Genomic DNA, 17,187 nt, shown 5'->3' on the forward strand with positions numbered 1-17,187 from the left:
AGAGCGAGCAGCCTGTTCACCCTACACAAAGGAGTGCACAGTGGGAGATCTCACCAGCTCCCTCAGCCAGGACTGTGGACTGGAGGCATGGGGTCTGATACCTTGATTCCCCTGGTGGCCAATCCCGCTGCCTGGTGGGGCGCCAATCTCACTCACAGTAGAAGCGGCCACACCGCTTCTGGAGCTGTGGCCACTTCCAGAAGTGGCGCAGCCACTTTTGCTGGTAGCCACACTCCCCCATTGGTGCTCGCAGGGGGGACACTGGTGCTCCAGCCTGCCCCCTGGCTACACAGGGAGCGCAGCCTGACAGGGTGTGCACAGGCGCTCTCAGGGGGTATACGTGCACCCCCATGCACCCTTTATGCATCACTCCTGACTGGAGAAGCTGGACTCAGACTTGAGGGCAGCTGCAGGCTGCTGTCTGAGTGCTCTAGAGACTAAAGGCTTGCTTGGGGACAACTCGGGAAGTATAGGGGGAAATTATGGAGCTGAGTGTATGTTACAGCAGTATTGATATTTCTTTACATTTTACCTGTTCCCTACCTTTGGCCCACTGGCCTGTGACCATAACCCCTATGATTTTCTATATAATAGTGGGAGTTCCACCTTGCTTCTTGTGCCAGTTTCCGGCGCTGCAGGATTGGCATAGCACTTAATTACACAGCATAGAGGAAAAGAGATTTAATGAGGATGCTATGCAGTCAAACTTCTGTAGAGAAGAAACCTGAATCTATATGGAGGGACCTTCTTCTCCATCCTGCTTTGAAAGGTGAAGACATTTGTGGAAGAAATCTGAAAATGGTTACCAGCCTCCAGAATAAACAGGCCATCCACTTGTACCTGGACTACCAGCCAGAGGTAAACATGTCTCTGTCTCTCTTGAAGGAAATGCTCGTACTGCTACCATATGTAACCAGTGCAAAGACTGTTGGTTTCCTTTCTATCATATCACCTCTTGACTCCCTAAAGCAAGTATTTGTAGAAGTTCCACAATTGACACAATCTGCCTACATGCATCTTACAAATTCTGATTGAAGTTTATTATAAAAGCCATTTTTTATAAACTGAAGATGATGTGGTGCCTGTGATTGTAGGAGATTGCCCTTTTGGAGCCACTGAGTCTGTTTGTTCTTACCAGTCAGAACGGAGTAGATTCAGCATTCAATCATTTGTGATAGAAAATCAATATATTACTTTTAAGAAATTTCGCCAAGGAAGAACAGCCTAGTGCTCAATTATTCTGCATTACTGTCAATTTACCTTACCACAGTGATGTAGTTACTTTAAGCTATAAAAGATTTGTAAGTGATTATGTCCACCTTGGACCTGATCTAAAGGCACTGCCTTTTCTGGCTTCAGATAAAGCTTCAGATAAAGCTATGCTTGAATATATGCTTCCACTTCAACAGAACTCCTCCTTGCAGATGCAGATTGCAGTCTTCAGTTTTTTTCTGAATAATGCTGAACAATATAGCTTGGTCTTAAGGTTTAATTACTTTTGCAAAACATGGCTTTCAATTGTTGTTCATCCTGTTTAAAAATTATAGTTTATAAATGTAAAAATAGAACCTGTTTTTGCTTGAGCTTTTTAATGCAACTTTATCTAATGTGGAGCTCAATTACTGTATGGTTGACACATTTAAGAAGAATGTGCTTAATCAACTTATTCTTTCAGTCTTAGCTCCTAAGTTCACCAATCACTATGTGCTTATTCAAGTAGATTACTTCTGGTTTGTATAACAACATTTTATTTCTTTCAGTAACAACGAAATTAACTTTGGCAGGAAATGCACCAGTAGGTCACGCTACACTATTTCTATTGCTGTAACACTGCAAGTCTGAAACACAGCATTATTGTGTCATTGTGTAAAGCCTGAAGCAGCTATACATTTAAATACTGCAGCTGTGTTCATAAACTCCAGGCCTAACCTTCTATGCTTAGAAGTAAATGACTCGATTTACAGTACTAAACTATTTTTAACTATTGCCAAAATCTACACGGCAGGGCTGACCCTTCTATAGATTTCTTCCCCTTTGAACTCCTACTTCTATCTAAGTGAAGATGCTAAATAAAAAGCAAGCAGTAAAATCATTAGGCCCCCGACACACATTACCTTTAAGATACAATTGACAAATGCCTTAAAATAGTAACCCAGCCACACATGCAAGTCAATTTAAGGCTTGATAATGCAGTAAATGAGCCACAAACTTATTCCACATTTAATAAAGAATAATTTTGTGGCTCATTTGCATCATGCCTTAAACTGAACCTGAGGCCAGGTCCTGGTGTACAGGGAACCCAGCATCAGACTGCAGCAGTCCAGTCCTGGGCTCCGTATGCCAAACTGATTGTTGGCTGAGGCCAGGGACCAGTTTGGCTCTTGGTCCTAACTGACAATCAGGTGATTGGCTTCATCCTAGATTCCCCTTGCTCCAGCAAGTGGGGCATGATTGGGATCTAATGCCTAATCCCACAATTGTGTATTCTGCCATAAACATGTGGTATGGAAGGATGTGTGATCATTGGGATTGAGAATAAGATCCCATCATGGCTTCAAGTAATGTCTGTCAGAGGCCTCAATTTAACATTAACACCAGAGCGGACTGAAGACCAGTGCTGTCTTTTTTTGTGTTGTGTTAAGTGATGTTGAGTCAAAATTCCATCATAGTAACACCGCAAGTTTTATCAAGGAATCAGTTTATTTATTGAGTCACTTGGGAATGATACAAAGCCTCTTGGTGTGAGTTAGAAGACTCTTGGCATATTTCAAAAGCTCCAAAGTCCAGACTGCAAATGGACTTGTATCCTTAATCTCTATGGTAGATGTTGGAAATGAAGACACCTGCTAACTTCATGTGTCTAGAGTTATATAGCAGCTGAGCAGGGGTTTTAAGAAACATTGTTTTGGATTTAGCCTCCTAAGTCCCGTTGTCTCTCTTGGGACCTAGCTAGTTAGGAGTTGAAGTATTATTTTCAAGAGAGGCTTATGCTTCTATCTTGCTGAAGTATTTCTGAAAATTTTCTCTCTGTGCTAGTTAAGTTCATATGAGAAATTATAAGATAGAATTGTTGAGGTATTAAAAAAACAGCAACTCCCCTTAAGGCATAGAGAAAATTACTAAAGTGGCTTAACTCCTTATATTCCTCTCACGCTTCTAATATGTCCCAGGTTGATTAAAAAAACAAAACCCTGAAAAGACCACTGACTTTTAACTCCTGTTAGATGCATGCAACCTCAGTGATTTCATGAGAGTTGTGTATGTAAATGAGAACAAAAACAGATTTACACTCAGTAACCTGTTCTAATGTCTTTTTTGTACCTAGTTAGGGTTTCATTCCTTGAGAGCAAAGCATTTTTAAATGCCCATATAGTTCATAGTTCAGCATTTTATACTGTCTTAACCAAATGATACCTTATAATATTGGTGATGACTCTGTTCTCAATTCTTTTGGGGACTGTTGGCATCTCATTTTTAAAGAATCCAACAATGTTACTGCATACAGTTCCTCTAGGCTTCAATGGGAGTTCACCAGATCAAACAAATGTAAGATTGCGTGGCTTTATTTTTTGATAATATAAGCAATGCAAATAAAGATAAACTCCTTTGTGACCTGAGCAACAGACAGGAGATTAGAATTGGTATCTATATCACAACCATTTACTATCTAGTCCTTTTGCAAAATCTATATATTTTATATACATACAATATTTCACCTGCATCTAACTCAAATGACCTAACAGACAAAATCTTTTAGTGTATGAAATGGTATAAATCTTAACTAGTGAGATTATCAATACCTGGAAAAATTTTACTTAAGCTTCTGATTTAACTAAGAAAATCTCAATCTACTTTGACGGTTCCTGTAACCCTGCTGATTTGACTGCAGGAATTTTAATAGAATGAAGTATATGCAATAAGAAAGAAAAATGATCAAAACCATAAATTGCAACTTCCATGTTCATGAAGTTTTTAATACTCATTTTACTAAGAGATGCAGAACAATGACTATTTTATTTCCATTTGTCAGCAGCCAACAAGATATGAATGAGTATTAACTTCAAACAAAACCTGATTCATAACATCAAATTGTGCACTTAAAAATAATTACAAATCATTTTAAAAAGGAAGAGTAATAGTGGAAGCAACAATGAATATAAAACATGATTGATAGGTTTTAAAACAAAAATAAATTCAAGTATTTGTAAAATTCCTCTGACATTGGTCTTGAAATTTTGTTTGTGCAATACCCACATCTTTGCATAGTAAAGAAAACTTTGTAAAACTCCAGTTCTATGTAGTTTGTTTCTTTTAACATGCACCTACAATATATTTTTTGTTAAATTCGCCTAGTAATTTTTTTCTTATAAGAGGATTAGGCTCAATTCAGTGGGATCATGCAGCATACCAGTATGAGCTGTATAGTAACCATACATTTTCCTGTCCAGATGACTTATTAGATAACAAAGCAAAAGTATAGCGGGTGAAATGGGAACTTGTCATTCCTTAAACATTTATTCTGTTGATTAAGATTAAAAGGTGACACTTTTATCATGATAAAAAAATAACATAATCAGCATATATACTCTAAGCATTTGGCAAATGTATGGCTTAGGAAATAAACAATGTCTAGCTGAAACATTTAGACTATATAACCTTCTAACACCACAGAAAAAAATTATTAGCATCCACTTGTGTGAGTGATGTGGTTATGTGTTGTCATTTACATTCTGTACATACAGAGCATAAAGCTTGTGTGTTTTACAAATACACGCACACAGGTAAACAGTGGAGCATTAATTCAATCAAGAAATCATATTTCCTATGAAACTGCTGGTGTAACAAAAAGTTACTCCAACACTTAGCATATGTACATAATATTTGGGGACCACTGTGGTCTGATTAAAAACATCACATCGCACATTTACAATGTTATTCTGTGAAATGTTTAGTGTCAAAGGTCTATTACACAGGTAGTTACATTAGACACCTAATTGATTTTGTAACCACACTGGCACTTCTACTGTGGTTACATTTTTTTTTTGGAGTAGAACCAAAATATGAAGCTTAGAACCCGCTAGAGAGTGTTATATCCTCTGTACCCTGTAGCAAACTGGAACTAAGCAACAAGGTACTAGAGGACAAGATTACAATGCAAGTACTTTGAGTTCCCCTCAAAACAAAGTATTCATTGTCATGGCTATTAATACAACACAAATGTTACTCTGAAGTTAGGTCATGCTGAAATAATTCTGAATACTCCTATTCTATACTGTTTAGAATGATCAATATCAACACAGACTACCTATATCCAGCACCTTTTACTCAGTGTTAACAAAGTATGTGCAAGTATGTTAAAGCTGTCTAAAATATCATTTGATAAATAACTGTCTTTTGTTAGTCAAACAGTCTATGGTTCTCATAGAGGAAAAAAACTTCTGAGAATGTCTAATCTGAAACAAACTTGAAGCAAAAAACATTTTATAGAAAACGTAATGAGAATTGTGTAGTTAATGCAGTACTGACTTTTTGGCAAGTTTTTTTTAAAATGTATATCTCAAAGCTAAATCTAGAGATTGATCTGACATTTGAACAAGAAAAATGAACACTGATTATAGCATTTTTAACCTATTAATGTTTAAGATAAATTTCCTCTCTACTTTTGATTTAAGAAAAAACAAACACCATTATAAAATTAGCTTAAACTCTGATAACTACTTGTATTGGTATAAATTAATAAGTTCACCTGAATTGCATGAATGTATATTAGCATAAATGAGGGTTAAATTTGGGCTCTACAGCTTTGCCTTGCCTACCTCAATTAGGGCTAAACAATTGACAATTTTAATGGATATACTTGTATTGACTTCAGTGAACTGGATTAGACTATGTGGAACTGTAGAAATAATAATATGTTAACCCTGAAATAAAAACTGAGCAAAGCTATTAGTGAAAGAACTTCTTCAGATTATACTTTGACAGTGTAAAGAGGGGAACCCAGAGTAACTTGGATGACTGGATCATTTTTGTAGGCCTGCCAGAAGGAAAAAAAAGAATCTGGAGAAAAATGAGAGCTTCAGCCTGTCTCAAGCTTTCAGCATTTTGTGAATATTTTAAGGCTTACTTAAGCTTGTTTTCCTTTCACATGAGAGAGCTAGACAGAGGAAAATAGTAGATAAAATTAAAAGATGAGCTTGGCACTTTTGTGATTAATTTGAGAGCGTGTCAACTTTCTTACATTATATACAGAAAATCTGCATGACAGCCCCCAAAAAGTAATTTGAGAGACTTAAACTCATTACATACATATGCATTTACACCTTTTACATTTTAAAAATTTTTTTCTTTTTTTTTTTTGGTTTCAAGCATACAAACTTAGAGCACACCTGTTTTGGTGCCTGAACTCCCTGCATCTGCATGCTAGATCTGCCTTTTTTGAGCAAGCCCAGAACACCCGCTATACAACATGCTAGAAAAATTAAAATTTAGGGGAGCAAAATTAAACCACCAAAATTAGATTTACATAGAGAATAGAACCTTCTATAAGGAAATGCTTCAATATATCTCTGTGAAAATGATATCTCAAAATCTATTTCCATATTTACATTTTCTTTTCTTTCTAGAAGAACTATACACGTTATCCTTACTGTTCAGAGAAACAATAGCTCCCATACCTAAAGGAATTTTTATCCAGGATAGAAAACAATGATTCTGTAGAGTAGGGAGCTATTCACTCCAAATAGACAGAATGCATTGCAGTGGTGAAAGATTTCTTAAGAGCTTGTATCAGCTTCTCTGTGTTCTGTATTTGTTGCTTTCCTCTCTGTATATATTTGGTTGCAGATTTTGCTTGGGGGTTGGCTTGCTAGCTTGCTTGTTGTGTATATATGCCATGCAGTTTATCCTTTCAAAAATTAGCTCATCATGCCACTGGAGTTTGTCATTAATATGAAAAAAGTCATGCCAACTCAAGTTATAATATTTTTCCAGCAGACTAGGAAAAATAATCTTCTGACAGTTTGCTATTTTTAAACAGTTCTCTTATTGCACTTGGTTTATTTGTCCCTTTCTTCCTTTATTTGTCTAAGAAAACAAGAACAAAAAACAAGTTTGAAACAGTTTTCCCTTCTCTGTTGTTGCAGTCTTCATTTTAAAAAGGAGAGAGAGAGAGAGAGAGAAAGAGAGGTGAAAGGAGGGAGTATCTGAACTTATCTCCAAAAAGGACAGTTTTCCTTCATCCCTTCCCCAACACCCTCACTTTAGGTCCGTAGCAGTCAGTGCCACTCCAAATGTTCTTCTTTATTGACTTATTTTCTGCGCAGCTACAGCAAAGACATTGAATCCAGAATCCAGTAGTGCAAGGAGAAGCTATTCCAATTTAAGTTTTTCAGATAGGGCCTTGCTGACTCGGATCATACCTTCTCTTTTTGACATTTCTTCCAAGTTGCGTTAGAAGTAGATGAAGAAAATAGGAGGAAAAACACAAGACATTAGTTGGGCATAACATAAAAGTGGAAGTGCTAACACCATAGTAAAGTAATAAGCCCACTCTGAGGCACTCTCAACAAACTAAACTTACAGCAAGGGAATTTTACTGATCTGATAGTGTGAGGGTTTGGATACTTGCTATTACCTTATCAATTCTTGGTAACCCCTGGGAGCTGAAAGCTAAATATCTTAAATCTATAGCTATGATTATATACAAAACTTTACATTGCACAGCACAGCTGTACACATTGACAGAAAAGCATCTGCATATTGCAACTTGGACCATTCAAAATGCTCACATTTCAAATGCAAAGCTACTGGCTGTTGCAACAGTGACCCACTGATCTCCCAAATATGTCTTCTTTGAATGAGATCATCATACCTACTTGGGTGTCCAACTTTGACTAGTAATGCTGAATCTGCAAATAGCTCATCCCACTGTAAGTCATTCTAGTGCCTCTGTTATGAGCCCTTACCATACTATGGTAAAAAAGTTTTGAATCTCCAATAAAGGGCAAAACGTAGCAGATACTGAGACACAGCATTCGAAGAAGAATGGACAAGTTATTCTTATTAGTTATGAACAAGCTTCTGTGCCAATGTCCATTCTTCTACGACACTGATACCCTAAGTTAATAAACAGCAAGACATTACAAGGCAACAACAAAAGTTAGTGCAACCTCCCCATAATCTGGCTTTATGTGGGGCATCAAGCAAAGGGCTCATGCATTTAGTCTTAACACTGGGCGTGTGCACCACTACCGCCACCGAATTTTCATGCAAAAACATAGAACGGGAATTCACAAGTTCCCTAAAAATTATACACAAAAAGCCCAGGATTTTCTATTCTTCTGCGCCCTCCCCACATCATTGCTGCAGTGTTCATGAAAGCAAGCTTTTACTTAAGTTGGTTCAGGTGTCTTAAGGATGAGTGCAAAAAGAAGAATTCTCCATAAACCTGCCAAAGAACCTGATAGCCTTTGATATTCCGCCATTGCCCACATCCAGTAAATTCAAGCATGCACCTTAAGAGTTACAGGCTTTTAAGTTTAATTATGTTAACAATTTAAATGTTTTACTTATATTTATACAAAGCGTTGAATAATATTCTTCGTGAATCAGCCTGACTGCATTACTTAGATATCAAAACCCAACAACCTCCGCAGTGTAGCCTTTAAGGTCTGATATCAGTGGATGATCTTTCTGGTAACTTGGAAAAAGAATTAGACAGCAGGAAGTCTGAATAATGAAAATTTGTTAACCACAATGTTAATTTGGTTATACTCTGCCAGCTCAAAGTTTTTCTGTCATATGTGAAAAGGATTTTTAAATGTCTAAAGTCTTTTTTTTTTTTTTTTGCTACATGGCATACCAGAATTCAAATTCCAGTAACTAACGACTGCAATTAGTTTCCTTTAAAGGAAATGTTTTAAAAAAATCCCCGTAATTTAATCCAATCCATTCTGGAACACATTAACATTCTGTTCTTTTTTTTAAAAGAACCATAAAAAGCCTATACTGAAGTAAGTTGTATTGCCTAAACTTTTCTTGTTAAATGGATTTTAACAGGGATTTTATGCATTGATCACTTCCATATACACCTCTACAGTTAATTTTAAACAAATCCTACCTAATGTAGAGCTGCCAATCAACTGGCAACATCCTGCAGAAACCTTAGTCAGCCTCTTCGACACAGCACATCTCTGATGGTCAATGTCAAAAGCATAAATCTTCTGTCACTCCTGCCCTCCAGGTCACTAATTTGGAACACACTCTTCCAAAAGTAAAAAAAAAATCAACCATACTACTGTCTTTCTTTTCCTACAATATTTGCTTAACATCTTATATCAAAATGTTGAGTATCCAGCAATTAGTTATTAACTACAATTTTCTCCACCATATTAGGTTCCTCAGAAAGAATCATCATACCTGAATATGAAGGACTTGAAGATCTAAATGTGACATTCAAAATAGGTACATTATTACTATTTTTAAAAAATATGCTAGGCTTAATATTCAGTTATCCAGTCCCGTATACTGGGATTTATTTTATGGTAATAAACTGGAATATCTTGTGCTAAGAGAGCATTTCTTGCTGGACAGTCTCAAAGTGCTTTATAAGAAATGGGCATCGTTATCTTGGCCAGTGTCAGAACTGGGAACAGAATTCAGGCATTGACTCTCATTCCCATGGTCTAACCAATGGGAAAATCCACCGCTACTCACAACAAATTGTATGTTGAGACTCCTTTATTAAACCCTTGCAAAAGAAGTAAACAAAGTTCTTTCTTTTTCCCAAAGAGGTCATAATAAAAAATTAGGAAAGTATCAGCAATGAAGTAAAAAATTCTCATTTATTCATAAGCTAGAAAATCCCAAATCATTTTGATGAGTTTCCTACACTATTTAGTTCATTCTCCATTAGGCTAAGCTCCAAACAGTTCTCATAAAATATCCTGAATGGAAAAATATGCAGTATCTTTCTGACATGCTGTCCGGAAGAGTGTCAGTTGAGCCTTCTAATGTACTGTTTCAAAGATTCATAGATTGCTTGGGGCTGGAAAGGACCTCACAAGATCATCAGGTCCAGCCCCCCTGCATTAGGCAGGAAAAACAACTGGGGTCAAGTGACCCCAGCAAGGTGACCGTCAATTTCCTCTTGAAGATTTCCAGAGTAGGTGATTGCACCACTTCTGGAGGGAGTTTATTCCACAGTCTGGACACCCTGACTGTGAAGAAGTTTTTCCTAGAGTTGAGCCTGAAGCAGTCACTCAGGAGTTTGTGGCTATTACTCCTGGTTTTCCCCAAGGGTGCCCTGGGGAACAGTTGTTCACCGAGCTCTTGATGTATTCCCCTGATGTACCAGCAAACTGCTACCAAGTCCCCTCTCAGCCTTCTCTTTTATAGGCTGAAGAGACCCAAAATCCACACTTGGCATATGCTTCCCCCACCGTATGGCTAAATGCGGGGCTGCCCATAAATACAATCCTTGTAGTCACAGGGTGTGTCTACAAAAGATGCTTTACTACACATGCACATGCTTACTGCACAGTAAACCTTGCTAATTGCGAGTAAATTTGCTACAAGCAAATGCAAGTAGCAAGTTTACTTGTGATTCCTAACTGTACAGTAGTGCTTATGTAGATGCCTTACAGGGAGCAAATCTGTTCCTGGTCAGCCAGCCAACAGGAGCCAGGAGTCTGCTCCCTACTCCTGGGGAGCAGCCTGCTGCTGGGGTGGGCTCCACCCCCAGAACCTGGCTGAAGACTGTATCCCCCTGCCCCAGCAGCAAGGAGCTCCAAGCCCCCTGCTCTGTGATCGCAATCGGGGAGTGGGGGCTGGGAGATCCCTATCACCCAGCACCAGCTCCACAGTTGTGAGGCGGGCACTGGAAGATCCATAGCAACCATAGAGCTGGTGATAGGAGCTCCTTGTTAGTGGGGGCTGGGGAGCTGGTTCCCTGCCCAGTGATTGCCAGTTCCCTTCTCAGCTCCAGGAATGCGGAGCTGGGTGGGGAACAGCCTCCCCAGTCTGGTCCCCACCCAGCTCCATTGTTCCAGAGCTGAGCGAGGAACAAGCTTGCCAGGCTCCGTGACTGCAGAGCTGAGTAGCGAACAGGCTCTCCAGCCCTGGCCCGCAATCATGGAACAGAGGCTGGGAACAGGCCCCACCCCCTGCTCTGATCCCTGGTGGGTCAGCTCGTAGCGCGCCCCTGGCTGGGTGGGGAATCACACTCAGCCGGGGGTTGCTGCTAGCTGCCCCACCAGAAGATCAGGGCAAGGGGCTGGGACCTACCCCTCCCCTGAAGCTCTTTCCACGCCCCGCACCTCGATCAGGGAGCCAGAGCTGGGAGGTCCCCACCCCAGGAGCAAGCAGCCCTGGCCCCCTGACTCCTGGCCCAGCACTCCCTGCCAGCATAGGAGGATTAACTGACCAATCAGAGGCTCCAGCTGCGGCTCGCTTTTTGGCAGGGAAGCGAACGCCGCGGTTTTAAACCTGATGCCGTTTCTGTCTCTTAGCTGGATGGCAGCAAGGCCGCTGAGGTCCCTCAGCTAATCAGCGGCAGGGAGACAAAAATGGCGCCAATTTTAAAACTGCAGTTTTCTCTTCCCTGCCAAGGAGTGAGCCACAAGCATAGCCCCTCCACCAATCAGCGGCAGTGGGGAGGTGGGAGGAACCTGCAAAATTAAAGCTTCCTCCCGCCTGTTGCCACACAGGTGGCCAGGAGCACAGCCAGGCAGCCAGTGCCCTGCAGGTAAGTCTATGCGGGGAGAGAGGCGCGGGGGTGGGGAGGGAGCAGATCGAGGCCCACATAGACAGGGAGGGAGTGTAAGTGGGGCTGGGGCAAGGGCAGGCGCTGCCCAACTCAAGTGGTGAATAAAACCCAGGGGGGCAAGGAGTGGGATGGAGCCACGGGTGGCTTGTCTAGCAGGCATGTGTGGTGAGGAGGGTGGTTGGCCAGTTCCCTGCCACTGCACGCACCCACAAGGGAGACATGGGGTTATGTACTCCCCCGCCCCGGATTTGTGTGTGGGCAGACCCCCGAGGTGAGGGCAGACTGCCCACTGTGGGCTTGAGGCCAGGGGCTGCACTGGCCTCTTCTGGGTGGGGCTGGGCCAGGGCCAGGCTCAGGGTGGGCTCACCTGCACGGGGCGGGTAGCAGCAGCAGCATCACTGCGAGGAGTGGCTATGGTGAGGCCAGAGGGAATTTTGGGATAGCTCTAGCCCCTCAAGCTTCTCTGTAGGGCTGCACTCTGCATGGGCCTCCCAAGGGAAAGACAGCAGAGCGGAGAGCTCAGAACAGGGGAGACTTGGAGGCCTATGGCCACCCCAAAATTCCACAAAACCACTCTTCCCAGTGCCACTGCCGCCCATCCACCCCACACAGGTGAGCCCACCTTGGGCCAAGCTCCCCTCCTCCCCACTCCCCCCACCGGGAAGAGGCTGGTGCAGCCCCTGGCTCAGAGTCCACAGCGGGCAGCCTGCCCTCACTCCACACACAAATCTGGGGGGCACATGCCCCCCCTCCCAACCTGGCCCCTGGACAATCCACCCACAGCTCCATCCTGCTCCTGGCACTGGGATTGTATTCACTGCCCTGGCTGGGCAGCACCTGCTCCTCCCCTTGCCCCACTCCCTCTCACTGTGGAGGCCTCTATCTGCCTCTCCCTCACCCCTTCCGGCCCCCATGTCTCTTCCTCCACACAGACTTACTAGCAGGACACTGCTTTCCAAGTTGCCCGATTGCATTCCTGGCCATGTGCACACTACATTTATCCGTGACATTAATCAGCTATACCAGCCAAAAAAAGCCAATAGCTGATAATGTTAGTTTTCCTTTCATTGGTGCCGATCTGATATGCAACCAATATATCAGTGCATCTCTAGAGGAGGACACCAATTATTTGTTTGCTCAGGGCCCCAATAAATTTAAATTCAGCTCTGCCTACCAGCCCCTGGGTCATTAGCAGCAAACTGCTCCTGCTTCCCGGCACATGTAGAGCCTGTAATGCCTGGGAACATTTACTCATGAGTAGTGTACTCATGAATAAACTCTCCCAGATCTAATGCACATGTAGACACACCCATAGTGTATAAGTACTGTCAGGTTAAAACCTATAGCGATGCTAAACTCCCCTCTAAAACTGTCATGCTCCTCCCATACACCAGCCTGCAGAACAGGCCTATATGTTTTCAGGGCAGACCTATAAACCTTATACAGGGTTTCCAAGAAGCTGTCTTTTACCTCAGGAGACCACATATACCTGAAGCAAAGACCTCCAGGGCTCCTGACATGATAGGCAGCTTTGCACTGGCCCCTACTGAAGACTTTGGCTACAAGCTAACTTTTAAACAAATATACACCAACAAGGCCTATATCATCTTATGGACTGATGGTTCATTTAATACGAATCAAAACCATTTCTATGATATTCCATTAAAATCCTGTTACATCTGGGACTATCACTCTATTTTTGTAAGTACAAAAAAGTCAAACACTGCTTTTGAACTGCAAAACAAAAATTATCAGCAACCAAGAACATACATCTCTAAACTGCAAGTAGAAACTATTTTTTCAACTGAGCTCCAAATCCCTGAAACATTTAAAATGGAAGTACTGGAACCTCATTAGTTATAATAGTACCTTACTAATGGTTCATTCTGTGGAACTAAGCAACATCACCATCCAGGTCTCCCCCTAGGTACCATGTGGTGGCCACAAATCAATTATGGATAGCTCCCCATCTGTGATGAGTCAAGGAGAGGACCTACCCTGGGGCTATTTTAAAGCAGGGGTCCCCCACCTGGCTAGGTGTTAAGTCTGTGGTGTTTACTTGCTGGCTGCCTCACTGTTAAGAGTTCTTCTGAAATCCCGAACAGCAGCATGTACAGAGTAATTTTTCAATTTTCTCCATCCCCTCCCAGGCTTACTGGCCACCAGAAGACAGTACATTTGACATGTCTAGTGCAATAAAAGCATCAAATGGAAGAAGAGACAAGGGGTGAGGAAGAAAATAATTATCACAAAATTTAAGTATACTCCAAAAGAATATGAAGCAATTTTGAAAAAATAAAAATAAAACCAGGGCTACTGCAGGAGTCAGTTTTCCAATATAGTTTTGATCTAATTATTATTTCCTCTCAGCTAAAAAAAAAAGTTATGAGAAGAATACAGCATTAATACTCAGTAAATCTCTTCCTACTTTATTTTGCAAGTAACTAATAGTGTAGTTGTAATACTATCATATGTACTTGCAAATCTATGCCTTCCCCCACATTCAGAGGAATACAAAATTTTACAAAAATATTTAAGGGCTACTCTGAAAACAACGCCTTTGTTTCAGCTAAAATGCAGTGTTTCTGTGTAATTTTCTATACCATGGACCAAATCCCGAAGAAGTGAGGAAACCCACAAAAAATGGGCTACTGCCAAAAAAGAAAATGAAATTAATGCAACTGCTAACCTGCTGGGCATTAGGCAGACTTTATTAGCAAATGCCAGCAGGTAAGGGAAGTACTCTAGGTGTTCCTGGTAAACTGGAGAGCAGGTACCTAGATCACAACTGAAGGGTTTCAGAATCTCAGTGCTTCAGCTGCCCCCACTATTGCCCCATCACACAGCAGAAACACAATTCTGATGTTTCCTGGCCTAAATGCAACTTCATAAACCACCTGAGGATTTGGCGCAGATGGATTTTTCAAAATGCTGAAGTTTAAGGACTGAGTTAATCTTTGGTCCACTTAGTAACCATCCACTGGGCAATAAAACTGTTTTTACTAAGTCTTACTGGAAGTAAAATTGTACATAGTGTTAAATTTTTGTATATATTACCTACCACATGACTTCCCCCCACTAGTCTCTTCCACATTCTGATGGCTTTTAGGGAGAAGCAGCTTCCAATTCAACTTTTTGCGGGGGGGCGGTGTTGTTTTCTTTTTTGCTCAAGTCCTTACTGGTACTGCTTCTAAGTAGTACTGGGGGGGGGGTTTGCCAAGAATCACTTTTAAAATGTAATAAAGCAGCTGAACTACTTACTTGTACAAAATCACACATGCATTCATGTAATTATACCAGAAAACAGGACTTGAAAAGAATCCCAAAAGGGGAAATTTGATCCAATGCAGAGGACCTAAGCAAAACTAAGAGCAGAGGGGCTGGAGGATGTCACAGATGTGCTAAAATGAAGTGAATGTCCTTAATGCATATGTATTTGTCTGCCAGCCACAGTAGGGACATTACCCCTACTGAGCCCACTTTGCTCTGGTTCAATACAAATGGCAATAAAAAGTTTGTCAAATATTAAACAAAATATACTGCCAGATAGGCTACAGACATTTAATTCCATCGAAAGCACCAAACATTTTACTAACAGTTGATCTCAGTATCTTTCTACCCTTATTCTAGCCATACATCTTTTCTTGAACTTTCTATAAGTACATAATAGATTAGCTGTTCTAACGTTAAGGGTCTTTTTGTTTGCTTTTTTCCTGATTTGTCCTAAGCTGCTCCTTTCTTAGGTCACGTACAAAGTTTGCTTAGTTGCAGCTTATGTCTGATTTGGACTCGACAGCAGCATACCGTATGTACATTTGAACACCTGATAACCTGTGAAAAAGAAATCACAGGTCCCAGTTTGTAAAGCATTGGCTACTTTTTCTCATCCCTAAAAAATGACATATTACTTGTTTAAAAAGAAGGAAAATTAAAACTCTCTTCATTAGTTTTGGGTGTCCTACAAATAAGTTTGGAACCAAAGTATGAAAAGACCTACATATGCTGGCTCTCTTCTGTATACAAGTGAAAAAGCCTTTTTACTTTTCCCAAAAGAAACATGCACTTCAAGCTGTGAGCTCGGCCAGGCCATTGTATTTGAGGTTCTGCTACAGAATAACATTCGTATCTTGATTTTTTTAAAGTGCTAATCTCTGGAGATTTTCAATATGAAAGTCTATACAGGGATAACAAATACTTTCATGTTGTGTGTGATAGGATGACACACAGGGTGCAAAGTTGGATATTTTTATGTGCAGTTTAAGTGAGAGGAAATGGAAGGTTATTTTGTTCTGGACAAAAATATTTTGAAAATATCAAAAAAAAAAAAAGAAAAGAAAACAAATTAAGTGTTACTGAAAATCTATTTGAAACATTTTAAGTCCTGGTTCAGGAAAGCATTTAAGTAGAGTTTAATTTCATCCCCATTCAGGACAGCAATTAAGTTTAATACATCCTTTAGTGCTGTCCTAAGAATAGCTGCATTCTGGAATCTAGGCCTAAAGTGGTAGTAGTATGTAAAAGAAAGTATCATAGAGCTTTAAGAGAGATTGGGTGCATCTCCACGTACCAATTTAAGTCACTATAGCCTGATTTAAGGTGCATTAAGGGCACACATTTAATATGCCCTTAAGAGTTTAATGACTCTTAAAAATGGAGATTTTAGGCTATTCGCACCTATATTTAATACCTGCACCACAGTGTATCTAAATTTAAAAGGATATGCCCTGGAACCGCCTTCTTTTTTTTTTTTTTTTTTTTCAACCAAAGCATTCAAAAATATAATATTACCTACGCACCAATCTCTAAACCTAGATACATGTGTGGGTCCCGCTTACTTAAGCAGTTCTGCATGTGTCTGATGGTAGAATATGGATCTAGAGGTATATTCTGGCATTGATTTTTTTTTCAACTATTTAATACTGATTGTGTTATTTTCCATGAAAATTCCCCACATCACAAAGGAAAGACAAACTCAAGATTGTTTATATGCACAGGCTTTTAAGTGTCAAAACTCTGTGGTATTTAAGTCAAGGCTTCAGTGGATGGTATGCTCAGTTTAGAAATGCAGAAGTTTGCCCAAGTTCTGAAACAGAAGCAACTATACTAGGACAGAAGTGCTCATCCCTTGGCCTGCAAGCCAGATCCAGCTTGCAGAGCAGTATCATCCAGCCTGTAGAGCTCCCCATGGGACTGAAAATTTGGTGGTGAGGGAGCAGTCTCAGTGTTAGTTGCCACTTCCCTGCTACCAGATTTCTGGATCTCTGGGGAGCCTGGTGGGCCAGATAACATGGTTCTGAGTGATAGATGGGGGACCTTTAAGCTGGGATGGTGTGTGGCCAAATCCTGGCACACACAGCAGGGCTTATGTAGAACGGGGTCAATGTAGTGATGGCATTGGGCAGAGGCAGCACAGGGCTCAATCT

At 40.8% G+C, this 17,187-nt stretch overlaps 1 protein-coding gene and 1 long non-coding RNA gene across 5 annotated transcripts in view; both read right to left on the minus strand.

Annotated features, from left to right (window-relative positions):
* Positions 1 to 3,946: 3,946 nt before the first annotated feature.
* Positions 3,947 to 17,187, minus strand: part of ADAM23 (ADAM metallopeptidase domain 23) — a 247,954-nt gene continuing 234,713 nt past the window's right edge. For 3 of the 4 annotated variants that reach the window (XM_019523466.1, XM_019523463.1, XM_019523464.1), the window contains one exon: positions 3,947 to 7,436. In XM_019523466.1, the coding sequence (XP_019379011.1) occupies positions 7,369 to 7,436 (68 nt within the window). In that variant the 3' untranslated portion in view covers positions 3,947 to 7,368. Of the gene's footprint in view, positions 7,437 to 9,118; positions 9,263 to 17,187 lie in introns of all 4 variants that reach the window. The other variant, XR_002098686.1, reaches the window with a different exon arrangement.
* The window catches only part of LOC109302011, an 8,373-nt gene continuing 6,089 nt past the window's right edge, over positions 14,904 to 17,187 (minus strand). Inside the window, exon 2 of the long non-coding RNA XR_002098687.1 lies at positions 14,904 to 17,077. This is a non-coding gene — a long non-coding RNA (uncharacterized LOC109302011). The remainder of the gene's footprint in view (positions 17,078 to 17,187) is intronic.

This window comes from Gavialis gangeticus, unplaced genomic scaffold (assembly GCF_001723915.1).
Source record: "Gavialis gangeticus isolate Ggan-Ray unplaced genomic scaffold, GavGan_comp1, whole genome shotgun sequence".
In the NCBI taxonomy this organism is placed as follows: Eukaryota; Metazoa; Chordata; order Crocodylia; family Gavialidae; genus Gavialis; species Gavialis gangeticus.